Source organism: Drosophila simulans, chromosome 2L, assembly GCF_016746395.2.
Source record: "Drosophila simulans strain w501 chromosome 2L, Prin_Dsim_3.1, whole genome shotgun sequence".
NCBI lineage: Eukaryota > Metazoa > Arthropoda > Insecta > Diptera > Drosophilidae > Drosophila > Drosophila simulans.
This window is the reverse complement of record NC_052520.2, coordinates 18665557-18692924: the sequence shown is the minus strand read 5'-3', so window position 1 is coordinate 18692924 and position 27368 is coordinate 18665557. Positions and strand designations below refer to the sequence as shown.

The 27368-nt window shown below is 43.0% G+C and overlaps 1 protein-coding gene across 2 annotated transcripts; it reads left to right on the top strand.

Annotated features, from left to right (window-relative positions):
• Nucleotides 1–68: 68 nt before the first annotated feature.
• On the top strand, nt 69–27368 carry LOC6732732 (S phase cyclin A-associated protein in the endoplasmic reticulum). Of its 2 annotated transcripts, none has more exons than XM_044922941.1 (11): nt 69–761; nt 1116–3380; nt 3440–4886; nt 5050–5307; nt 5379–5502; nt 7448–7587; nt 23203–23348; nt 23448–23540; nt 23810–23901; nt 26325–26651; nt 26753–27368. In XM_044922941.1, the coding sequence occupies exons 1-11, from the start codon at nt 581–583 to the stop codon at nt 26861–26863; spliced, it is 5184 nt and encodes a 1727-aa protein (XP_044778876.1). In that variant the 5' UTR covers nt 69–580; the 3' UTR covers nt 26864–27368. The 2 variants fall into 2 exon arrangements, with proteins under 2 accessions (XP_044778876.1, XP_002079846.1); XM_002079810.4 differs by having other exon boundaries at nt 69–767.

The window sequence follows — 27368 nt, the reverse complement described above, 5'->3', positions numbered from 1 at the left end:
ACAATTGAATTTACTTTTAATATCGATTGAGTGCGCGCTCTTATCGATAGCTTAACTTCTACCGATATCCCAATGACAGATATTGCACAATTGCAGCCCAGCGCTTAAATCAGCTGGCTCTGCTCGGCTGAGTTTGGCAGAAATCAAAACTTCTAATTTCTCACTAACCGACACAAGACACGCAGCAGGCAACTGGAAGAGTGAAGGGGAATCTTTCAGGCTTTGATTGACCCCATCGCAGTATCTTTAGGCTCGTTACACCTTTGGAAAATGCTACCAATTCCACTGGCGTTGCAAAATTCTGCGGTAAAAACAACAAAGAAGCGACGTCTGAAATAGGAGCAACAAAAAAACGAAATAATCAATTAAAATCGAAGTGGAAGCGAGTGTTTTCCGCGGAGTATCCTCAACGTTGGACAGTTCATCAGGATTCCGATTGCTACAAAGGACAAAACCAAAAGTTGCGTGAACAGCTGCAACAGCTGCGTGGGCAGCGACGCGGCAGAGACGCCGGCAGAAGCTGCGCAGCAATAGCAAAAACAACAAGCTTTTCGGTCTTTTTTTTGTTTTCTTTCCAACAATGGAAATGCGTGAGGTCTTGAGTCGCGAGGGCAGAGAGGCGAAAAATCTGCTCGTCTACCAGTTTTGCGATGAGACAACGAGTGGTGCTACCAGTGGATTCGGATCCGTGGGCGGCGACGTTGGAGGAGGATCAGGTGGCGATGGACCAGCTGTTGGAAGCGGAGGCGTTCTTTTAAACGGTGACTGTAAGAACCATCAACTGTTGCTATTGAATACCCGGTACTTGAGGAGTTTTTCTCTTAGTTATAAAATTACTTTTAGGAAGAGACTCATGTAAAATGCTTAGTCATTACATGATAGTGGCAACTACCTTAGATACATTTTAGATGTTGTATATTGTCTACAAATTGCTTATAATATATATAACGTACATAATTTTTTATAAATTGGTAGGCTTGATTTGTTTAAAAATGGTTAATTTAGGTATTCCACATGTCATAACCTTATAAAACTTTATGATTACCGAGTGTTCGACTTTTGGCAAATTTGATATTTTATTTGAAATTCCCATTAATAACTTAAATCTTTTGTAGGCTATCGAAAGCCACCCATGGTGCCACCGAAGTCGCCCAACGGTACGCCGAAAAACTGTCAATCGCCCACTTCCCCACGTGTGAAGTCCTCTGCCAGTGTGGGATGCGGCGGAGGCAGTAGTGGTGGACCACGCGTGCGCAGCGCCTCCACAGGAAGGGACAAGAAGTCGGAGCTGCAGGCCAGATACTGGGCCTTGCTATTCGGAAATCTACAGAGAGCTATTAATGAGATTTATCAGACAGTGGAGTGCTATGAAAACATTTCCAGTTGCCAAGAGACTATTCTGGTGCTTGAAAACTATGTGCGAGATTTCAAGGCGCTTTGCGAATGGTTCAAAGTATCGTGGGACTATGAATCTCGACCACTACAACAGCGTCCCCAAAGCCTGGCTTGGGAAGTGCGCAAGAGCAATCCCACTCCCAGAGTTCGGACTAGAAGTCTGTGCAGCCCCAACAACTCGGGCAAATCCAGTCCAGCCTTGTTTCCGGGTACTCAATCCGGAGAAACCTCACCGTTCTGTGATAATGGACAGATTTCGCCCAGGAAATTACTGCGTGCCTATGACCAAGTGCCAAAGGGAGCAATGCGACTGAATGTCAGAGAACTTTTTGCGGCCAGCAAGAGAGCTACTCAAGGATCATCACAATCTGATAACATGGAGGGTCCTCTAGATTTAAGTGCCGACAAATCTAATCTCGTGTTGCGCAGCACGCAGTATTCCCAAACGGATTTGGAGGACCCACATCTAACTCTAGCTGATGTCAGGGAGAAAATGCGCATAGAGGCGGAGGAAAGAGAAGCTCAATATAGGATTGAAAATGAGGCTTTAGAAGAAGTGACCATTCCAATAGCCAATGAAGACACAGCGGAAAGCTTAAACAAACAAGAGCCATCTTCGCTCGAACAACAAATTCTTTACGTAGCGAATTTAAGCAAAGAACCTGAATTAATGGAAGCAGCTCCAGAAGCTACTGCTCTACAGATGACTGTGGCTTCTCTGGAGTCTATGGAAAACGCCTTACTTAATCAGCAGGCAAACAAGGAGCCCACGCCGCCAAGCACTGTCGTTAAACCACTGGCGGAAATTTTGAAGAAACCACAACCCTTAAATCCTATTTCAGGAAATAATGTTCAAAACAGTCCCCTTAAGTATTCCAGTGTACTAAATCGTCCCTCGAAGAAGATGATTCCACCACCTGGAGGAGTAGCAGCTCAGAAGACCATAGCAACCAAACCGGGTCTGGTAAAACCGAATTTAACGACTACAGTCAATGGTTTACGTAGCACCAAAACAGCTCCTCCTACAATAAAAACCATTGGAAGAAGTGGATTACAGCGACATCCCAGGCCCTCCAGCAAAACCGAGTGCTATGGTCCACCCAACAATGTGGCTTCTAGATTGTCGGCCCGCTCCCGAACCATGTTGGAAATAAATGGAAGAAACACCAATTCAAGTGCTAGAACTTTACCGAGGAAGACTAATCCAGGTTCCATTTTAAGCACGGCCACAAGAACTAAAATGAGTTCCAGACTAAGTTCTAGAGAGGATATAACTAGTTCCACATCCACTCTGAAAGCTAGCAATGAACAACTTTCCAATTCAAGAAACACTTTGAAGGCGGAGAATCAACATTCCGAACCAAAACAGATTCAACCTCCGGCAGATGCTGACGATGGATGGTTGACTGTAAAAAACCGAAGAAGGACCAGCATGCACTGGGCAAACAGATTCAATCAGCCCACAGGATATGCCAGTTTGCCGACGTTGGCGTTGTTGAATGAGCAGCAAAAGGAGCAGGAGCACAAAGAAAAGCAGAAAGACGAAGAGGACGGCAAAGTTATCGTCAAAACAATATCGGCTAAAACTAAAGCTCCAATGGGAGTGGCTAAGGCTAAAGCGAAGACATCAATATCCATAACACGACCAGAAATCAAAAACGCCAAGGCCAAGGTTAATTCATTCCCCGTTCAGAAAAGCAACACTAATCAAGTGAAGAAACCAGAGAAGCGGGAAAAGTCCGACACCACAGCTCCCGCACCAATTGCTTCCTCAAGCAACACTCGTAACAGCAGCAACAGTATTTGTGTTGGACGCAATTCCATTATCAAACGACAGAAATCTGATCTTACAGGGCTTAAAATGACATCCTTGCACAAGGAGTACATGAGGAGCGAGAAGAATGCGCTGAGAAAACTACAACAAAAGGAGCAGGGCAACAAGCAACACAACAGCAGCTCCTCTTCCGCAGAAACCGTGGTGGAATGTAAGTACTTAATCACGTTTTAAACTAATTATGATCTAGTAAAAATTGGTATTTTTCAGCCTGCAATGAAGACCATAGCAAGATCGATATTAAGATACAAACCAACTGCGAGTTCTCCAAGACCATAGGCGAACTCTACGAGAGCATTGCCCACTGCAAGCTCCCAAGTGGAAGTCTTAAAACCAATGCTAGCAACCTGAGTGCTTGTGATGAGAACGAAGAGCAAAATACGGATGACAACGAGGAAGAGCGTAATGAAAGGATCTTAGGAGAGGTTCAGGAATCCCTGGAGCGACAAATCAGGGAGCTGGAACAAACTGAGATCGATGTGGATACGGAAACAGATGAAACGGACTGTGAAGTTCAGCTGGAGGAGCAGGACGACGGAGTTGATGGCTTGGAGATGGGCAGCGGTGATGATTCGGCTGTTTTTGTGACCATGAGCGATGATGAGAACGCCAGCTTGGAGCTAAGATACCAAGCGTTGCTTTCTGACATGTCTTGGAACGAAAGAGCTGAGGCTTTGGCCACCTTGCAGGCTTATGTTGCCAGACACCCTGGAAGAGCCCAAGAGCTTCATCAGAAGTTATCATCGCCGTCCAGGCGTCGTTCCCTACAGGAAACTCTGAAAAAATATCAAGCAAAACAGGCGAGAGCTCAGCAGAAGAGGAATCTGCTTCAGCAGGAAAAGGCAGCTAAGTTACAGCAGCTATTTTCAAGGGTGGAGGATGTCAAGGCAGCCAAGAATCAAATTATCGAAGACAAACGTCAGAAAATGCAAGGACGACTCCAAAGGGCAGCTGAAAATCGAGAACAATATCTGAAGCAAATCATTGAGAAAGCCCATGACGAGGAGAAGAAACTCAAGGAAATAAATTTCATCAAGAACATAGAAGCTCAAAACAAGCGATTGGATCTCCTGGAATCCTCCAAGGAAACAGAAGGTAGACTGCAAGACCTAGAGCAGGAAAGGCAAAAAAGGGTGGAGGAAAAACTGGCCAAGGAAGCCGCTGTAGAAAGACGACGACAAGCCCTAGAAAAAGAACGTTTGCTCAAGCTCGAGAAGATGAATGAAACGCGCCTGGAGAAGGAACAGAGAATTGGTAAGATGCAGGAGCAGAAGGAGAAACAGCGACAGGCTCTGGCGAGAGAAAAGGCCAGGGATCGAGAGGAGAGACTTCTAGCCCTACAAGTCCAACAACAACAGACGACGGAGGAGCTGCAGCGAAAGATTCTCCAAAAACAAATGGAATCCGCTCGACGGCACGAGGAGAACATCGAACACATCCGGCAAAGAGCTCTGGAGCTGACTATTCCCACCAGACAGGCGGACGAGGGACGTGGGGATCAGGACGTGTCCGAGGACATCTTGAATGGAAACGCCACAAGCACCACCAATGAGGATTGCGACTTATCCTCTTCTCTTTCCGAGGTGGGCGGCAACACCGCTCACACGAGGAGTTACAAGAAGAAGATGAAAAAACTTAAGCAGAGGATGAATCAGTGGTGAGTAAAATGATGGAACCTAATCAATTGTGATAGTGTTTTGAATTGGGTAGCTCCGCTTAAGCGTTAAAATCTCATCTCATATTAGATTCGCATTAATCTCAGATTGGAATCTCTATTTATTGAGTTGTATGTATTATATATGAGTTGTATCTTCTTACAGCGCTGCCGAGTATTTGGAGAGTTTGGATGCCTTGCCCGCACACGCAAGAAGAGATAGTACAGTTCCCAAGTTGCTAAATCTGGTGGTCAAGGGTGGAGGTGCCCAAGGACTGGATAGAAACCTAGGCAACCTTTTGCGTGTCATACCCAAAGCTCAGAACTTAGATTTTCTGGCCTTTCTCTGCATGGATGGCTTGGGCATACTGGCCAACCACGTGATTAGCAAGGGCATGGATGAAAACTCAGAGATCTCCCGGAAGTGAGTTGACTTTGCACTTTCCACTTTTTTAGTATATGTATCGTTAATATCGCTACTTTATAATGCTCTAGGTCCATCTATTTGGCCGCGCAGCTGTACCGGAATGCCTGCTCCGTGTGTCCTCAGATTGCGCGTCACGCTCTTCTGGGCAATTCCATAACCGTTCTGTTCGATGCCATCAACAAGAGTTTCCAGGTAATCCTCAAAAGCAACCGCTGCACAAAAGAAACTTTCACGAACTTTTGGCCACCCAAAATGCTCCACAATAAAATTGTCGCCAGGCAGTCGTCTCGCCTCGAGGCGTTGTCCGTGGGATTGGGGCAGACCCAACTAAAGTTGGCAACTCACAATTCCCCAGGCCACGTCGAAAGTCGCCTATGTGTGTGGTATAAATTCGTACTTGGCTAGGGTTTTATTCCTGCCGGCAGCCACTTAACACTTGGCCGCGTTTATGTCGCTGTCCAACTTAAACCCGCTATAAAGAAATCCTAGTGGGGCGGGAGTCCGGAGGATTAACCGAAGGTCTTGCTGCAACTATATAGTTGTACAGATGGCCAGTTATGTGAACCGAGTGTAGATATATTATTAATATTTAATTTTTATTATTCAATTCGATTGCCTTAAAGAATTGTTTAGATATGTCAGGGTTATTTTAACACTAGTTTTTTGAACAGTTCTATATATTTCCATTAATATTTATTATTTATATTAATAGATACCATATTTTTTTATTATGCAAATTATGCCAGTTTATGTAACTCCAAAATAGGGTATTTGGTGGTCGATTAGCCCGCAATACCCTTTTTGGCTCTGTTTAAAGTTTATGTTTTGCTGGCTTTTGTTTTTGCTCGTTTCGCTGGCGTTGTTTATTTGCCATTTCTTTGACGCTTTTATTTGGCGCTGCCTTTTGTTTGTTTGGCGTTTTTATTTGAATTTTATTTACTGGCCTCGTGCGCTCGCTTGTCTGTCGCCTGGCCCATCAATTTTTAAGCACTAGGTCGGTTCCCTGATCCCTGCCCCCCATGGATCTCCACTTTCTGGAGCTCTTCACTCTTCTGGCCAATTTGTTGGCGTGTAAAATGCTTATATGTACATTTGCGGCTGCCGTTAAATCAATCGTTAAATCGCATAAAAAGCCACTCTTCCACCCAATATATGTACATTTTTGTTGCCTTTTTTTAAAAAATTTTTTACATTTATTGGTGCCTATATAATTGTACCCTTTTCCCGCGAGAGTATCAGGTCAGATCAGAAAGAAATATTTAAATATATAGAATCTTAAGATTAATGTATAAAATATTTGTTTTTCTGTGATAGTTAAAACAATAATTTAAGTTTTTTATGTTTGATGTAATTTAAAAGCTTAAAGAAATATCGTTTAACACGTGTAATTATATACATTATTTTCTCAAGACGAAAAGATATTGTAAATCGGTTTTCTTCTCCATTTTGATAGGACATCATTTCTTGCTTTTTATTTAAATCTATAAAAATATTTTTAGTGCGCATCGCACTTTGGAGTTGTTGTTTTGGTCGTTGGCATTGTTAACTTGGCTCGTGTTCATTGTCGCTCCCTCCGGCCCATTGTCCCTCTCCCCCTCTGCACATCTACTTCACCTTTCTTTTTTTCGTTGATGGATCATGTAAAAAGTGGCATAAGAGGGGGAAGAGAGAAGAGCGGCGAAGAAGGCGCAACAGAGTAAAAAGTTAACTGTAAGTGAGCGAGGGAGAAACATCAATTAACTTTTTGATTGATGTGGATGTCTCTTTCTCTGTTGCTCTGTCCGTTTGCTGTTGCTGTTTAAATTGATAATTAATTTAAACACGCGACAAGGAATTTCACTGCTGGCCCCAAAAAGCATGCAACAATCGTGCGGTGCTACTTTAATGACTTAGATAGTAACCCACTTTTCGTTGAAGTATACTTATATTATCTCTTTAATTATTTATTAATGGGGATTCAATCAACAAATTGCCCAATGCACTAAGCTTAAACAAACATTTTCGTTGCAATAAGCGCTTTATTAACCACAAGATTTAACATACGGGATGAAATTGTAAATATTGATTGATTTTTATTCGAAATTAAGTCGTATAACCGAAATCGTGTCCGTTCTAAGTCCTTTTCGATCTCTTGCAGTTACCCGAAGAAAAATCACCACAACATCCGGTCGAGTTGTCCACGGAGCTAATGCTGGCCTGCACGGAGGCGCTGTCCTCGAGTTACGTGAAAAAGAACACCCACCCAAAAGTTCCGGAACGCCTGCCGGACATGATAAAGTGAGTACAACAACAAGTGCAGCTACGCCGGTTTATTGCGGCCAACTACAAAAACTTCGAATGAAAAGAGGGGAAGTGCGCGAGTTCGAAAACCGGTGAGAGTGAGAGCGAGATGGCCATTGTAGTCGGCACTGCTGCCATCACTTTCGCACGCCGGAGAGGGCGTGTTCTACTGCGCGAGAGTGGAACAGCAAATGCGGCTGCGCTGCTAGCGCCAACGTCGCTGCTGCTGCGCTGCCCGCCCTGCTGCGTTTAAAAAATATTATTTTTAATTTAAACTTTTATTTAGTTGGTCACACTATCGCACAGCATGTGGGTCGCCATCGCATAATTTTGGGGCTTAGCATATGAAAAACAAATGGATTACGATTCTTTAACAACTTCTTACTCGCTTGTTTAGCGTTTTCATAATTTTAGATGTGATAAAATTCAATTCTATTGTACATGAAATTAGGGCACTCCCCGCCCTTTTTGCATTTTTGAGTTTAAACTCCGATATAGCACTTCACTTTAATTTTGCGTCCTGCTAGGAGCTGCAGAATCCATTTCCCCTTTCTTTTTCATCTGATTGTTTTCCTTTAATTTGCGCTCATTTTCATGGGTAAAAGTTTTAATCGAATTGTTGCTATTGTTGACGTTTCCATAGCTGTAAAATACAAACGCCATTTTGTAAACTTTTTGCAAACAAAAACGGATTTCACTCATCAAAAGAAAAACTTTTGATTTGCCTTATTGCAATTTTAATAAATCACAAACTGTTTATGTAAAATAGTAGTGTTAAAAAATATGATAATTTTCCCTTTATATTGAACTTTAAAATCCAATATCGAAAAAAACATGATCTTTTTTATGTGTTTTCTGCGTTTGTATCAGTTAGTTTTGTGTGTTTTATCCCTTCATTGTTACAAAAATAAAAAAAAACTTTGTTGCCATGCATTTTCCAATTGTGAATTGGCTTTTGTGTGTTACATTTGCGTTTGTTTTTGTTTCGGTTTTTCCTAGCCATTTTTTATGTTGGCTTTTCTTGTGTGTGCCATGGCTTTTGTTTATGCTTTTGTGTGTGCTCTGGGCTCTGACCAATGTTCTGCCTTTCCTAGCTGTTTGCTTTATTTTTTATTATTCCTCCTTGTTGACTGCTGTTTTTTATGTTCTTTGTCAATTTTCGTTTGTTTATATTTTCAATTTGGTTACAAAAGCTTTTCGTTTATTTTATTAGTCAGCCATTGTTGTTTTATTTTTTTACGTTAGTGTGTCGTCTCCTTTGCAGCCTTTTGTGGTGGCTTCTGCCGCTTTTTATCCTCATTCTTTTGGTTGCTCGCCTTTATTTCTTCGGCCATTTTTCGTAGCGCGCATTTCGGCGCTCAATTCAATTACAGCGTTTGCAAAATCAAATTTTCTTTTGACTATAATTTTCGGGGAAACCACCCCCGGCTGGCCCACCCCCTTTTATGGGGCCCTGCACCTTGCGCCATTTTGCCTTGAAAATAAATAAACTTGGCTGAATGGAAAACTCAATTCGCCGCACTTGAATGGTCCGCCATCTTGCACTTCTTCCTCTTCTGGCCCTCTTCCGTTTCCGTTCCCGTTGCTTCATATTTTTTCTGGCCACGAAGTATTTGGAATTTTCCTGCTTCCTAATTCGATTGCAGCTTTCTTTCTTGCTCCTCTGCGTGCCGCTTTTGCCGGATGCATAATTAAATTTTTGTTTACTTTTAATTGTTCAGGTGGCGGGGCTGCTTCGAATATTTTGTTGTTCATTTGAATAAAGTTATCGGGGAGTCGTGCAATCGAATTAAAGTTGACAAAGAGGAACTTTTATTCTAGACAAGGGTTTTCATTCTTTGAGGGCAGTGAAACTTTGTTTGGCACTACGAAAGTTTTGTTAAAAGATTTTTGCTTTCTACAAGTAGAACTCTCAAATTCGCAAATATTAAAGTTTGCACTTTTCTAATTAAATTTGACTTTGCTTTGCTGAATAATTAGAAAAAACACAATACAGATTCTCTTAAGAGCTCTGCGAGTTAGCTGGCGTTTCATACTATCATCATTTCTCCATATGATTAATCACAGCGCATCCATGTCGATTGAAATTCTATTTGGTTAACCATAATGCCCCTCATAAATCCTGCCACCATCCAGTATGTCATCCCCGTCCTTGAACCATGACAAATTTGATTTGCCGCGCTCGGGCACCTTGGCATCAAACAAAAAGCTGTGCGCAGATCTACGAGATATCTTTTTACATTGTAATTGATTTATAATTAATCAACACAGTCATTAGCCCTCTTGGTAAAAAACGGGAAGTAAATATATTTTAATCACGATTTGATCATCAATCGCAACAACTGAAAAGGCGGCTCATCGCAATCAAACACCCCTTGGCGCGGAATCGAAACCAGAAAGCAGAACCCAAACGCAAGCCCAATCCCAATCCCAAACCAAAACCGGAACCGGAACCCCTTTCACCTTGCCACCCCTAAAAAGCAGTCATAATGAAATATATGCATATTTCTCTGCTTGTAGGGGGGGAAAAACAAAAGGTCTTTTCGATATTCCCCAGCTTGTCTGCCGATGCTCTGGCGACTGCCGTTTCCACTGGCAGGATGTCAACAAGGAGGACATGCTGGCAGAGTTACTTCCGCTTGCTGCTCAACTACTCGACTGCTGTGCGGCAGTTAATTTAATTACCCTTTAAGTAACCAGATCGAATGGCCAATTTGGAGTTATGGCCGGCAGGCCTTGGAGCTGCTGCATCCACATCCTGCAGGATGTGCGCATGCAGAGTCTGAGTGTGCCACTTTTTGTGGCATGCAGTTTTCAGTTGACATTGTTACGGAATTTACTGAGCAAAAATAAAATTCGCATTTCAACAATCAGTAAATCATGTACAAGAAATCAAGTTCTTGGCCTAAGTTCTTTTTAGTTACATTTCTAATTAAGTTATTATATTTAAAAAATGATTGTTGATTACTCTTCGATATGTTTATTATATGTTTTCATACATTTTATTCTCCCAGTGCCAATAAAAGTCATCGGCTCAATTACAAGGACAGTATCTGGCATCTAAGCACACTTGCACACCCACACACACGTGCCCCTGGGTTTTATTTTACCATCGACATATTAGTGCAACTATTAAGACCTTAAACTAGACAGCAGCCCATTCCGCCCACATCGATAGACCGTGGTCTTTGACTCTCCTATCTGGTCAAATGTATTAATTTCATTCTGGGTCCTTTGTCCTTGCTGCTCTTCTCTCTCTCGTCGTTTTCTCGTACTCCTTTGGAAATATGCTTCGACGTGTCCTGTTTCTCATGTTTCTCCTCCCTGGCCCTTTGTTTGTTGGCTTTTTTATGTGCTGCGTTTAATATCCGATTTCAGTTCCCCCCTCGTCTCTGTTGATTCTTTTTGACAAAAGGCTGAGCATAGGGAAAACTCGGCTCAGTTTCTGTCTCTTTCGCTTTGTTTGGCTTTGGTGAAGTTTCCTATTTGCCCACTGCGCCGCTCCTTTTGTTTGCCCCTCGTCCTTTTCACAATTCCTGCCACCCCCGCTTCAAGGAAAATCAAAATATTGACTCTTAACGGTGTGCCTATTGATCTTTCAGCTACCCCGAAAATGTCAGCGGGGGAGGGTGGAAAATTTAACGGCGAGGGGGCATCAAATTCGCATTTAGCAGTCATTTTAAATTGCTCAAATGAAAGTGACATTAGGAGTAATGCATTTAGGGAATGCATTTTTCCTTTTTTATTGTATTTAACTATTAAAGAAACTGATTGCATCAATTATAATATATTATAATAAAATTGATTTCAAAGTCTAGTTATGTGCACTGCTCATTTCATAACTTTATTCAACGATAAGGACCACCTGGCAGCTTTTTGCATGTCATAATTGAATTCAAATCAGGAAACTGTCACACAACTAATCAGAGTTGTCATCTGAGTCCTGCCCCTCGCATTTTGAAGCACCAGTATTCCTGCTCCGACTGCAGTCAACTGCTCAACAGAGCTCAGTTTCAATTTCTATTTCAGTTTCAGTTTTCGTTTTCAGCTCCCGTTGCTCATCTGTTCGTTTCGACATTCAAACTGTCAAAAAGTCAGCATCAATTACAGTTACAAAGACATCATAGCTAAACCCCTGCACGGAAACCCACACAAATATACCCGAAATCGGAGCAGCGGACGGCAGGGGCGGTGTGTTCGAGGGGGTGTGCCACAAAGGAGAGGGGGTCAAGGGTCAGAGTAGTAGCTCAAAAGAAGTGTAGCCCAAAACTTCGCTGTATATTTGCATCAAAATGCATTTGGCCATAAAGGACTGAGGAAAAAACCATTGTCGAGGTGCGTTTTAACTGTTTGGGAAATATTGAAAACGAAAATATCGTGGCAACTTAAAAACTTTATTTATTGAATAAAGATAATTCTATAATAATTTATCCATAACTGTCTGTGTGTCCGTTCTTCACCTGTCCGTCCGTATAAACGGCAAAGTCGGGAAATATAGGATCTAGGAAGTTGGCAGATCCTCATAACACCTATGTGGTTGAAGTTTTTCGCCTCGTTCGCTATATCGTCCACATAGATCATAAAGTTGGATAGATTTAAAAGAGTAAGGGGTATCAAATAGACTGCGTAACTTTTGAGTTTACCCTCTACTCGCATAACCCGAAGAGGTCATATGCAAAAGTCTGACATATGCGCTGACATTTTGCATGCAAAAAGGCGCAGCAGCCTCAGCAGCTATGCCCTCTTCCCCGTCCGCCCTCGAACTCCTGTCCCTTGTCGAGCTGCATGTCAAAAGTTTGATGAGTGCCTGTCCAGCTCCGCCGCATGTCAAAGGACGAGCAGCGGGAGGGGCGGCGGGCAGGGGGCGAGCGGTACGGCTTTGGCTATTGAATTACCTACAGGCTCAGTCCGAGGCTGAGCCACTCTTCGTTTGAGTGCATTCGCTTTGATTTTGGCCTGGTTTTTTGTTGTTGTGCCCACTGCTCTGTTTTGGGTTTTTCCTCTCTGGGGAGAATTTCCGGGGGAGCGGGTGGGCCGGCAACAACCACCCACCAAGATGAAGTTGTCTCTGGTAGGCGACATATGTAAAATGTGTAAAGTGCAGTGCCGGTTACAGTTAATTTAATGCTCGTCAGATGCGAAGTACTATATCTCCGGGATGATAATGCACCCTCTATAAAATCACATCCTTCCTGGTTCAGTTTTCGTTGTTCCATCACTTAAAAAAAAAATCAAACAATTTTGGTTTAATCCATTAAATATGGAGATGGGGCTTTAAGCTTATGGTGTCCAAATGTATTTAACATTCCATTCTTATTTCAAATAAAGTTTTTTACTTTCAAGAGTTCTGTCTAACATCGAAGCAATTGATTTTTACAGTAGAAAGTGTTTTTTCCAGTGCAGTTAATGCGCGTTGGTAGCTCGCAAAGCAAACAGGAGCAGGGGGTGATTATGAGGGGGTGGAGATAAACAGAACGGGAACACAAAACAGGCGCAAGGACAAGGACAACCAACTGACGCATCACTCAATCAAATGGCAATTGTGAGGGCTTAACACGAGGCCTCGGGCCGCAACACAATCGAAGTGCCGAGCAACCCTCGCTCTATAGTTATATAGATAGATAGATAGATAGATAGATAGATGGTACCGGCCGCATCCCCTGCTGAAGATCCCGATACGGGGACCAAAACTGGTGCAAATTAACACGCTAAGCACTTGAATCGTACCAAATGTGGCATGAGTAATGCCCTCAAGTGGCCAGCAGATGGCGCACATTACAAGCCGCTAATCCGGGAGCTACCCTATATAACCTACAAGCGTACCCCATACGGTTCTCCACAGCCGCGGTATTCGCATAAAAATTTACGATAAAACTAAAAATCTTCGCAAAGTATTCTTTGAAATGGCCAAGCCGTAAAGGTCTTTTAGCACTAGAGGAAAAGTCGCTCCTATGGTTATGGCTATTCAATGGTCGCGGAATGTTTCTTACTTATATAGGGGCGCCGCATTTATGATTGGGCGGCGACTTTCCATAAATTCTAATTTGATTTTGCCACTAAAGTGCCATAAGAACGCAATTTGGTTTCGACTCCCCACTCCCCATGCATATATTCATACTTGTACATTTATTTGGAGCAGCGCTGGAACCCTACGTTGGGCATAATTTTTTACGATGCTCACTCTGCGACATTTTCATTCGCTAGCCATTTTCCATTTTCTACTTTTCCACACACACACACACTCTCAGAACGGAAAAGCCAAATCACAGGCGCCCATTTTCACTGACTTTGGTCCCGGACTCAAACTTTCCAATCCTGAAAGTCTTCAAGGGTACATGAACAATCTTAGGACAGTTGTGGGATTTTCCTAAAATCAGTTTTTAAAAATCTACAATTTTACTAAAGTTTTTTTTGCATGATTTGAAACTAGTTAAATAATTTCCAATTACAATTGTACTTACATATTATTGTTAAGTTATTTGCCAACTTTAAATTAGCTGCATTAGCAGGGTATTTGAATCTTCGCCTTGCCTTTCGCGACTTGGTTACTTTTAATGCCCGTGGCATTTTTTGTGACCCACCTCCTGGTCGTGTGTGTTGTTCGACTGGCTTTTGTTGGCCGTGTTGCTATTTTATTTTATTATATGCACTTTTCTTCTACAAAATGGCGGCAAACGTCGCCGCACGGTCCTGTTCGGGGTCCTTCTGTGGCTCTGGGACGGATCTTAAGGAGGAGCTGTTGGGGGGAACATCGTTATGGTTGCGGTTATTTGGCGCCATGTTTTTGTGCTACTGCTGCCGATGCTGTTGGGTTCTCCAGCTTTTTCTTCTTCGCGCCTCGTTTGAGTTTTACGAGCGGCTTTACTTTCTGGCAGCTATTTCGACTTTGGCTTTTTAACAGCCTCGCAAAGGTTGACGGGGGATTTGGCGACCCAATCCCAGTGCCAATTCCCATAGAAAAATCCCGTCATCGCGCTGCCCCACGTGTGTTGTCCATTTCTGACGTTGATTCCCCATCCAATTTTATATTTTCCTACGTTTCCCACATTTGTTTTTTGCTTTTCTGGATGAGCATCTGCGGTAGGCAGGAGCATGAGCAGTCGCCGCCTTATGTGGCCCGGTGACAAGCCCCATATGGAAAGCAGGCAGGCACTGAGACAAAAACCTAGCTTACAATGAAATAAGATGTTTCCAAATAGAAAGTGGAAAAGACCATAAGTTCTTGTTGCCACAAAGTTTACATCTTTAATTTGAGTTCATTCCCCCAAACTAATTGGCCTTGCAACGCACTTTATTTTCTCTCTGTGTAGATGGGTTAAAACTGCTGAAATTTTATTTTCAACGCGCGTGTCGTAATTGAAGACGCCCAAACTCTTTCCCCTGCACCCCCCACCCAGCCCTCTGTCAAAATATATATATATACATATATGCATTTAATATAAGACAAAACGTTTACCCCGTTGCCTGTCGCCCCAATGTTTTTCTGTGCGAGTTTTTGGGGTAAATGGAAAACGCATTGGGTGGCGTTCGTTACTAAGAAAACACAGAAGATGCGACGCGAGATGGAGCGGAATGGTTTGGGTCTGGTATGGCATTGCTCTATGGATGGATGGACGGATTGGATGGACGGGTGACGTGTTGATGAATTTTCGTTTTAAGAACTCGGCTAGACAGGATCGGGATTATATATCCCACGGAGTGATTGCCACATCCGTGTTTGTCTTCGCCTTTCGTTGGCCTACCGCATGCAGATTTCATGTTCCATCCCATATCTTTAACTCGGATTTACTTGAGTTTCGCTGAGATATATTCTGCCGGCTTCTTGGGTTTCATTTCCCCCTATTTTTCCGCACTTTTTGCACACTTTTCTGGCTAAGTCTTGAGGGCACACTTGACAGCTCAATCTCGGCACTTGCCAGGCACTCCTTAATATTTTTTTTTACCCTTAACCCCTGGTTCCACGCGTAATGCGAGTTTAATCACTGATGTATAAAGAATAAAAGTGAGCAACAACCCCGCGGCACATCTATCTGCATCCCTTTAAACCCGAACTGACAACCAAATGTCTTAATTTATTCATAACTTTTTATATATGTTTATTAGACTGCGCACAGCGAGGGGAGGGCTATTATATTGTTGTTCCCGGCCAAAATGCAACCCCTCACCCCGCCTTAAACAATTTCCATGTTTTGATTTATGAATGATAATGCGCTGTGACACATCCGAACCCAAGCGGAGCGGAGCGAAACCAACTGGATGGGCCAGGAGCTGAGGTCTTCATTTTGGCATATGTCTGCATTGCGTTTAATTTGCATTAATGGGCGTGGTAATGGGCCTGCTACCGTGGCTTCCGATTTTTGGGCGGTTTAATGAGGCGCAGCATTGTAAAAAGTTTAACAGATTCCGCAGTCTCGCAAAAATATGCACGCCTGAAAGTATTTTAAATAAGGGGTTCCATAGCAACTGTCGCAAAAAAAAAGGGTAACCTTCTGCTGGGGGGGCGTGGCAGCGGGCTATAAGTCAATAACTAATATGGTGATTATAAAGCAATTTTATGGGATTGCGGGGAGAGTTATACCTTTCTACCTCTTTTAGTTTTGTACCGTACTCTAGCTATATATTGGATTTCAAAAGTTTCACTTAGCTCATAAACGCGTTGATAATTAAGGCACAGTTTTCTTACGATTTTATGGACATATTAAGCCAAGAACTGACTTGACTATCTGCTTAAGCCACTCATTTTTTCACATTATTTATGATGAGCTGAGAAGTCCAAGGCGCAGATACCGGTGTATAGATATGCATACATTATGTACAGATGTATCTCATGCGAGGGCAATCCTTTCGCTGCGGTTTTTGCTAGGCGCCATGCCTCGATTTCGACGCTACCTTGCGGTTCGCGGCGCCTTTACAGCCATCTCTTTCGGCGAGCCTATGCCGCTCTCTTTCTGCCACGCCGTTGAAAATCAATTTGCATCAGTTTCTGGGCTCGGGCATCCTCATTCTCCGACTGAATCATCATCGTCATCCGGCGACTGGCGCAAGGTAAATGAATTAAAAGTTGTCGCTGCTCCGCACGGCGATACGTACAAATTCATTTGCATTCAGAAATGAAAATAAAAACAGGGGAGAGTCCAGAAATTAATTACGATCTCAACTGGAACTCTTATCAGTCGAAGGTGCGGCCCTGAAAAAACACACAGCTGCCTTTTTCGCCTCTCCGCCTGTCATTTGATTTGTATCTCTGTTGTTCTTATTTTACACTTTTCGCTGTCCCGTTTTTTATTTAATGTTTATTCGAAAAATCTGAAATTAGTAACCATTTTCGCAAAACGGAGGGGTTTCAAGGGTTTCCGTTGACAGCTGTGTGACCACCAAAAAATTAAAAAAAGGAGCCCTTGGGCAGGGCGTGACCGTAACTGATGTCCTGTCGAGTCCTTGAGCATAACCAATTGGATTCGATTGGATTACACAAATGGAGAACAATTATAAAATAGTTCTCTAGAATGTGAGTTCTACCTTTTTTTTATAAGTTTTATGATAGGGGTTTTTGGGGTGTAATTGAAATATTCGAAACTAGTATGGGTATATCTTGTACTTTACATCAAAAAATAAACTAAGTCCGTTTGCTAAACATAAAATATGTGCACAAACATTGATTGATTTGAATATTTAATGGGTATAAACGCAGACTTTTTTAAATTTGGTTTCCAATCGATCTAGATTTCTCGTAAACCCCCCGTGGCGGAAACTTTCAAATTGCACCCAATCATAACCGCATCTCCGCCTCAGCCAAAACATTTACAAATGCAATTAAACCATAACCGTCCACCCAGAGCATAAATTCCATCCGCACATAGGGGTGTCCTTTTTCCAATGACCATTTCGCTATGCCTGCCACAGGAAGGATAGTTTCGTAAAAAATCAAAAATGCTGTGCGCCCGAATGCGGTCAATTCAATTTCAATTCGCTTCTGAATTCCGAATTGCATTTTCCGGGCAATAATTGATGGGCAGCGGAGCGATCGGTCCTCTGCCACTCGCTGTGGTGCCCTCTTTCAACAATGGGATAAGTCTAAGTAAGTGGGTTATTAGCGCCGCAGGATGTCCGAAGTGGCAAAAGGACATGCAGGCCGAAAGGAGACCCCTGCCGGCGAAGGAACCCTTGCTGGGCATTAGAGAGTCACGTCTCAGCTCCTGTTGATGTGATTATTGTTGTTGGAGGCGTTTCGTATTAGTAATGTAAACATGCACAGGAAACAATGTGATAGCACAGTTATGCAGTATAACTTCCAATAGCAATCGGCATTGTATTCGATTTAGTAGTAGTACTTCCCATTTAAAACAGCGTTATATAATAACTTTAAAATATTGGCATAGATTGGGTGTTTTTCTCTGAGTGCACCGAAAGGTAAGCAGCAATTGAAATTCACGAGAGGTCTACTGTTCCGAGTCTAAGCTCCATTAGCCACAATTGAGATCTCTCCATGGCAAATCCCTGTGACATGACGAATTGTCTTAGTCCTGGCCGGGATTTATGTAATAAATATAACCCCCTTGCCGCAGTTTTAGTGACAGCTGCTGCACGTGCTGCCCTAGTAAGCGCCATAATTATGATGATAAAATGATGATGATGATGATGTCACACTGTAGGTGGCTCTTAATGATAACGATGTCCCTGCTCTCGCCCACTGATAAGGTTACTTAACACCACATGCCCACATTTTCCGCGTCGCCCATTAAAAGTTCACCCTCTCGCAGTACAACAAGCCCCGTTACCCCTCGGCCCCCGATTCCCTTTATGGCCATAAAGGAGTCGACCAACTTGCAGCATGAAATTATTTAACACGCGCTCTAATGCATAAACATGGCCAACAAAGTTGGCAACCGAACCCCCGGTACCAGGTGTTGTGTAATTTCAGCATCATCAATGATAGCCATGTACCCGCCGAAAAATTTGGTAGGGGTTGTGCACAAAGTTTTGTTAGCAGTTCTATTACATTATGATTTAAAACTGCTTTTAAAACAGAAAAAAACCTATTCAGATTCTCGTTTTATAATTGTATAGCTTATATTAAATATTTATTGATAATGATATACTCGTATGTATCGAAATCCCTTGTAACTCCTATAGCTTAGAATAAAAGATACATTTCTAGATAGGTCCCCTAACTTCTATGCCTTGCTTTCTCGTCCGAGGGTTGCTTCAGCACTTTTGGTCCTCCTAGCCACTTGTGGGCAATCAGAGCTCTCGACTTTGGCCGGCTGTTTGACTGGCGATTGCTACCCCTAAAATGCGACTCGAGTTGCATTGTTTTGACATGACACCCGAATCGGGAGGCCCGGGGATATATATGTATATACGTATGTTCTGCCCATCAGAAGGGGGGAGTTTGGAAGTTCGGAATGGCAAGGCGCAGGCGCGACAGTTTTTAACCCTCCGAAAGGAAACAGTTGCTCTTAATCAAGTGCTGACAATTTGAAATCGCATTTTAATCAACTCCGGCTCGTGCGCACTGCGGAAAATGAAGGGGTAGCTACCGTACCCTGATTTCCCTTTTTCCCAGCTTAGTTTTCATTAACACCTTTCGCTTGTTTTGCCTGCCGACTACAATCGAATTTTCTATGTTGTTTTAGGCCACCGCAAGGCGTTGAGTTTTATGCACATGAATCTGATCTGGATCTGAATTTGAATCGGGTTCGGATGCGGATGGGTTTCCACGTGTGTTCTCGGCTCGGATGCAGAGTGGCAGCCAGCTGGCGTTTTTCCAGCCTCCGTTGTTGACTTTACTTGATTGAATGAATTTGAATCTGATGAATTTCAATGGTTCGTGTTGAAATTGAATTACTGCGAAAGCTGCTAAGCAGATTTGGTTGTGAAAACACAGAATGTGTTGGGGTTAAAAATGTCCAACGCATTTTGGTAAAAATTTGATTTACTGTGTGTGTAAATAAGTTAATGAAAAATTCAATTTGTATGTTCTCAGATAATTTGAATCGCTTAACCTGCTATCATTGACTATAAAATCCTTCAGTTTGCCACAGAAATGAATGAGTTAGTCAAATTACATTAACACTCAGCTATACATTCGGTTATTAAGATTTAAATTTAATTTGCCTAATTTGTTTGTCAACTTTTTAATCTGTCGAAACATGGAGGCCAATAGAGTTAAAGCGTTTCGCGCCCAGAATTTAGCCACCAATCTCATAAACAGTTTTAAAATCGATTGTCCAATTGTTTGAAAAGCCACGTGCTGTGCAAATTTCGATTGAAAGCCCACCGACAATGGCAACATAATTCTTTCATATGCTAATGAGCAGCACGCGTCTAGCATTAAATGTGCTCAAAATGCAAAACCGATTAGCAAAAGATTCAGATACGTTCGCCCATAAAATACTGCTAAATGTTCGTAAGCAAATACGAGCGGCATTTGCGAGGAGTGTGTGAGTTCCCGGGAATTGTGACATTGCATCCATTTAGCAGCTTTCGTAGATTCAAGTGCAAGTCCTTCTCAAACCATTTGCTTTTCTTGTTTTTGGAGATGGAATTTTTGCTTTTCGGCCACGGAGAGTGAAAGAAAGAGAAATTGTTGTGCAAATAATTTCAGTTTGCTTGATGTTTTGATTTCAATTAGGCGAGTGCTGATTACAAACACTAAAAATATCAAACAAAACCTCGTGCTCTTTGTCCGTTCATTATTTTCTGTGTGATTTATCATAATAAACGAAAGCGAGTCATCAACAAAAGGAGCTCATTCATCGTTTGATGTTTACAATACAAATGAATGGCATACAGATTTCTGCTATTTAAGTGGCAAGCCATAAACATATACAGATCCATAACATTCTACAAATGAATGATTGATATGCCATGACAATGTCCTGCCGCAAAAATCTGAAAATCCAGAGTTGACCACCGAAGCTGCCGTGGCAGCCGTGGCAGCGTTGAAACGCAAACACGGCCAGCAGCAATTTTGATGCCATACTATATAGCCGAAAAATCCATTTTGACCCCTTTTGACGCAGCCAGAAGTCCTGTTCGCAAATAAAAGCGTCCATTACTCAAACGCTAACACACACGCACATAAGCAGCCAAACGCACACACACACACCCACTGGAGAGGCAAACAAAGCAGCAAGGACTACGTGCCACCGCCAGGATGAGACCCAAAGTCCCGCTCCACTGTATCTGAATCTGTATCTGTGCTGCCAGCTTAAGATACTTGCGTGAAATGAGTTCTGATCTCAGAATTAACTAAAAGTAGATCGAAGATCTTGGCATAAAAACAAAGGTTTTCTTCATAAAAAACTCTAATCTCTGAGCAAGTTTTGAAATTATTTTAGTTGGCAGCATTATCGTAATAAAGCAAAAAAGAGCTCACCACTTTTTGTTTTGCCTCCATTTGAAGTTAAAACAAAACACTCTTTGCAAGCTGAAAAATAAAGCTAAAAGCACATCTCTGCTGATCCCATGCTGATATCCCCACAACATTTCTGGCGTTGTCAACTGTAAACATACTTGAGCTTCCTGTTTTGCTATTTGTGCCTCGCATCGCACACAGGACACTTAGCGCAGACAGGCGGACACAAGGACACAGGACGAGCGGACTAACGGACATGGGGAGACCCGGACGCAGGGACAATCCACACGATGTTTGCTCTCCTGGTTGGTCAATCTAACCCACAGCCTCGCCCGCTGTCCCTTTGGCCTCTGCTGGACAAAAAGTACTCGGCAAACTCATCAGCACCACAAAAATATCCTTAATAATTTTCTTAAACCAACAAGCACAAAGCTAGCACGGAGCTCGAAGGATGCTTTTACCCCCGTTCTGCGGGTGAGTTTGTGAGTGGGTGGCCGCCCCTTTTCCGCCGCCAGTGAGCTGTCATCGTTTGTCATGTGTCCTGGCCCGAGTTTCGCCTGTGGAAAGTATTTAGTTCGTTGGTCGCATCAATCCAAACACAAAATGGCCAACTCCCCGGCCAGCGACGTATCGGATGTGGCCGAGGTTTCCTCTCCCAGGACAGGACAGACCGAGGACCGAGCACCAAGGACTAAGGACCCCGGCCAGGACATAATCGTCAGTGCCGTAAAATAAACAGCAGCCAAAAGCAGCAGCCAACGATGGCGACAAAATAAAAATAAAATGCGACAACACGGGGCGCAAATGGTTGTCGAGGGGCAAAACCACTGGCAGGACACCCAGACAGGACTTTTTCGGGTGTGAAAAGGCATTTGGTGCAAAGCTCGAAATAAAAATAAGAATCCCCGGCGAAAAAAAAAATTAACATCCTTGTTAGTTGTGAAAACACGTTCGCTAAATACGCGCGACAGTTGCAGGCGCACCAACCCCCCTTTTAATCATCAAGGACCTCCCTCGAGTGTGAGTGTGTGTGTGTGTGGGACAGGCGCAAATATTTTAACAAGTGTCAAATGCACACGCTACTTAACTCAAGCTCTGTGTGTCTTGTTTATTAAACAAAATAGTTGCAATTGGCAAGGAAAAAGTGCAACCCCTTGCCGCTCGCTTCAAAAATGTCCTTTTTTTGTAGAAGAAACACGAAATGGTTCCCTTTCCTCTCTCAACTGGAAAATGTCCTTTTCACGGGCGCTTGTAATTTGGGCATTTGTGTGCATTGATTTCGGCACTTAAGACGCATAATCGGTAGCATAAAACAGTGAGGGCAGCGGATTTATGAACACTGTAAATAAATTCGTCCTCAAATAAGAGTTTAGTCATGCGAATCCTTAACAAAGCGTTTGTCAACTAATGGGAATAGACTCTTCATTCTGTAAGTAGGTTTAGCCATTTATTTTATAGCCGCAGTTTTTGTCAGTGTAGTCAATAAGCAGCACAGTTCGCTGAACAACAATGTGCAGAAAGAAGGGACTAGGGGAGGTAACCGGAAGCGGGAGGGACCAGGAGCAGTCCTGCAGGACCATGGGCATGCATTTCGGCATTTTGGGCTCGCATAAGCTGGATTAAAATCAAAACAGATTTGCGCTGACAATGACAACAGGCATCAGCATCAGCATCAGAATCAGCAACAGCAGCCAGAGCAAGGACATGTTAATGTTCACTCGGAGGTTAAACAGGACAACAGGACACAAGTCCTCCACCCTCGATATGTGAATGGAAACACCTTGCTGGCAGAGCAAATGAAATGTCATTTGCCCGTTGATTACCCGGGATAAAGAGGAGTCCTCTCTCCTCCTCTCCGGCCGGTGCGGGGATACTTGTTGTTTTGCGAGGAGGGAGTATGAATTTAAATCGCTTTCAAATCATATGACACATGGTCGGCTTCCAGTCGTTCTACCCCGTGCCTTTGAACGCTCCGGGCGATTAACAAGTGTGGAGTGTCCTGGCCCAAAAGGTAGCCAGTTGAAGGGGTAGGAAGTGGGTACAGGATCAACAGAACTAGCAACATATGGACATAGAAACCACGGGGCAAACAACGAGAAATCGGCCGAATGACTACGGCTAAATAGCAATGAATAGCTGAAAGGCACTACAGTTGTTCGGCAAACAGAGATTCAATAGGGATTAACTTAATTAAATATATCGTAGTTATTTTGATGATATCAATTGAATACTTCTCCTTTTTCCCTTTGCAGCTATGCTGTGATTACAGGCCTGATCGAGGTCCTTTCCCGTCGCATTCAGAAGGTGCGGGAGTCCATCGAGGGCAACAAGAGTGTGATGCTGGGTCTGCTGACCACCTTGGGCTTCCTGTCCCGCTTCATTGATGCCTGCCAGCCGGGTGAGTCACACTAGCCAGCTTCTGAAATCGCACCTGCCAGAGGGTAAATAAACCGGAGAAGGATCGTTGCTTATTCGTTTCTCTATCCTCCGTCGACAGGTCCTGCCGATCCGACACGTTTGCTGAGCGCGGCCAAGTCCACCGAGCTCTTTGGAACCGTTTCGATGCTCTATGGCTGCGTGATGCCAATGGGTGAGTTTCAACTGAACCAAACAGTAGCTGAAAATTGAATTGCGGTGGAGGGGGAGGAGTGGAGTGGCGGAGGTGCTAATTAGATTTCAATGCACTTTACGAACAACCCATGCAACGTGATCTCCTCGCCAAGGCGGAAATTAGTTTTGATTTTTCCGTAAGCCTCTAATGTTTTATGAGTGAATATCCGCTATCGCCGCTCATCCGCCTTTCCTGCCTTTTTTTTCTGAATCGTTTTCTTATTTTTTATTTCTGTTCTGTTTTTGCAGGTGAATGCATTCCACCACGCACGACCGCCCTGGCGGCATCGACTTTTCATCTCTACGTGTCCCTGGCCTCCCTGGATGTGAACACCTTCCAGGTGAGTTTGCCCTTCAACGGGTGGGGGTTTCTTGGGAGTTTCGGCGCAAACGACAAACGTCGAACGTCGTGCGTCGCCGTTTAAACAAATCAAAAAGTCAGCCAGCCAGCTCTTAACCCAATACGAAGGCACCGTGGTTAGGGCCTAAAGAGATCCTGATAATATTATACAAAATTTAAGTTAAATAATTTATAATGCAGTAATTATCAATTTACAACTATTAACAATGATGTTTTAATTTATTATCTAACCAAGAGTCTTGAAAAGTTTGAAATAATTTATTTTGCGATACATGTATTAAACAGTTCGACGAATTCATCTAAAATAATTTATATATATTGTAATTGTTATCTTAATTCCAAATTATTTTGAACCAAAATTGAATCCATACTTTCACCAATGTGACTCGATTTTTCCTGCTCAAGCAGTGAAGCGCCGAGAAAATTTCATTAGAATTTCTCTCTTCTGTTTTATTTTTTCCCGTGGAAACGGCTGTTGGTGGCGTGTGTATGCGTTTGGCTTTTCTTTGCTTTGCACTCCTAAACTTTGTCGAACGTGAAATCGCCTGGTGAAAATTGAGAAAATCGGCAACAACAACAACAATAGTAGCATCTGCATCGGCGGGAGGAAAATCAGGGGGGAGGAAAAGTTAGTGTAGACGTTTAAAACTTTGCAATTGCGGCGGCTTGCAATCTGCGAGTGAGTTTCGACAGAGTGATTTGCATATTGCCAAATGTCATGACAGCCACCACGAGAATTGTGTATTTAGTGGGGTGGGATTTTACGGAGGAGTTCCCTGGTTTGGGGAAAATGCACAGGAGTCAGGGCAGAGTGACATTTGCCGAACAGACAACACAGCGCCAAATGACAAACACAACATGAGGCACAGACGCCATTGAACCGCGATGACATTTCGCTCTATACCCGTGTACCTGTGAAAATTCAGAGCAGAAAATGGCCAAAACGGCAGGATTGGGTGGTGGGTGGTGGGTGGGTTGCTGCCTGCCTGGGGCATCAGGACACGAAACAGAGGATGGGTGGCATACGCAAATATTTTGACACTTTACTTGGGCCAAATGTCGGCTGTCGTCTTGGCGTGGCCTAAAATATTTATGCCAACCGTAACGAAAGGAGCCGAATGGAGTTGGAATGGGCCAAGTTCGGTTGGCAGCCAAAACCGCGCCAATGAAACAGAATACGGGAGTGCTACAATCGTGAATCTAACTGAGGCTCAGCACTAGAAGACTATTGGTTGCAAATAATGGAACTTAAAGTACTTGTTAATAAAGTCTATATCAAATTATATATATATAAATGTGATGATTAATTGTGTTCTTTACTTGAATATGTATACATAAAAGTGATGCGATACATATATTTAAAATGAATAGATTTACCTTTGACTTTTTAACCAGCTACCAAACTGTTAAATAGCAGTGTTTTTTGCAGAGTGTGGCAGCTAGGTTTTAATTTCCTGTGTACCTCCATCCGGGTATCTGAGCTCTCGAGTGTGTGCGTCTGTTCTGTTGCACGTGTCAATATTTAACAGATGCAGGCTGGCAGAGGCAAGGCTACGCACTTGACAAACTAATTTGCTAGACAAACTTTGCCGCTGCCAAAAGCTCCGACCACGAATTGCACTGGGATTAGAGCTATTTGTTTTAAATTACCACAAAAATAGATAAGGGTTTCGTTTCGGTTGCTCGTCATCACCAACATCATCATCAAGTTTTGAGCGAGGGTCGGTTGCTCCGTTTCTGGCAAATAATTTGATTCGGTTTTAATCAGCAAACTCAATTTTCGAGAGCCGCTCCAGAGGCCGCGCTTGTTTTTGCGTAAATATTGACTTTGTAAAATGAAATTTTCAAGTTTAACCCAAGCCCAAGCCAATCCGAAGCCCACGCAATTTCAATCGTTCTCGAGCTCGCTCTCTCTCTCTATCTGTGTTGTTTTTTTCGTGCTGTATTTTTTCGTTTCCGGCTGGAAAATCCTTGCCGCTCGCTCATATCCTGCCAGGGTCGGAAAAGTGGGGGGGCGTTGTTCTAGCCAGCCAGGCATGTCAATTGTTTGGCTAAATATTTGCTCAGTGCTCGTACTCTTGCTCATACTCGAACAAGTTGCCAGTTTCAGTTGTTGAATTTCGAGTTTCGGGTTTTGGCCTGCCAGGACAAACAAATTAGAAGCGCTCTCTGGCTCGCTCGACGAGTCCCTTATGCAAATAGCACGCAAATATATAGGCAGGATTAAATAAACAATCGGGCCGCAGGACGTGCCGGCCCTTCATTTCCTGCCCTAAACAAGTGGCACTCTTTGATATTTGCTTTGACTTAATTAAAACATTTGCTCAGTGATTTCGGCCTCGGTTATTTTTTACCATTGTTGTTGGCTTGTGTTGCCAATTAAATGTGTTTCGGTATTTTCAGGAGGCCCTAACTGTGGAGGGTCCTTTGTCGCTGAAGCTGTTGGACGTGATGACCCTCATCCTGAACTGCAGTTTGGTGAACGAGCAATGGTCAACGAACAACGAGAGCTGCCCAATGCTGATTGACCTTGTCGCCTCGCTGGCCTTTTTCTGCGTCAACAATCGCAGACATCAGGACCTGCTGATATCTGAGCAGTACGCCGTGATCTTCAAGTGCTTGGCCAAGCTGCCCAGCCAGTTCAACCCTGTGATTTATCCGTTCCTGGTCACGGCTTCCTTCAACAATCCGCCAGCCAGGGAGTTCCTCTGCAAGGACTTCGACTTGACGGTAAGGGGCTAATAATATCTGATTAAAATGGAACCTGTAATGATTTGGCTCATTGAAATGATGGCTTACGTTTACAACAATTATTTTCCATATCTTTGCAGTTCCTAGATGAGTACAGCAAATCGGATATGGCCCAAAGGAATGTGGTCATTAAAATGATAAACAGCCGCACCAAAGACAAAATCAGCGCCGGTAATAAGAAAAATGCGTAGATACAAGATACGCGCGAGGGCGGCAACTCAATATATTATATAAAGATATGTATGTATCCCATAAAATGATCCTTCAAACTGAAGACCCAGCTTTCCAAGTGATATTATTTTCGAAGAAAATGAAAAATCTGAAGGACAAAACTACTTGAAACATTCGCAAGGAGATCAACAGCAGGATAATTGAATATCGATTGCAGAAGCGGCACACAAAATAATATTGTAATATTATCTTAAACTAGTTTACTAAACAATCACTTCATCTCACGCACTCTCACACATTCGCTAAACACATTCACAACAAGAGACGAACTAGCATAGATTTTATATATTAATATATACACTTAGGACATATACTTATTGTAACTTATGTTTAATGCAAAGTATTAACACTAGTTTAGCGCCCCTATCAACAAACTCCTCACCCACTCACATAACAAATTCTCGAATACCATATATACAACTTTCACCAACACATAAAAAATAAAAAAGGTAAACATAAATGCAA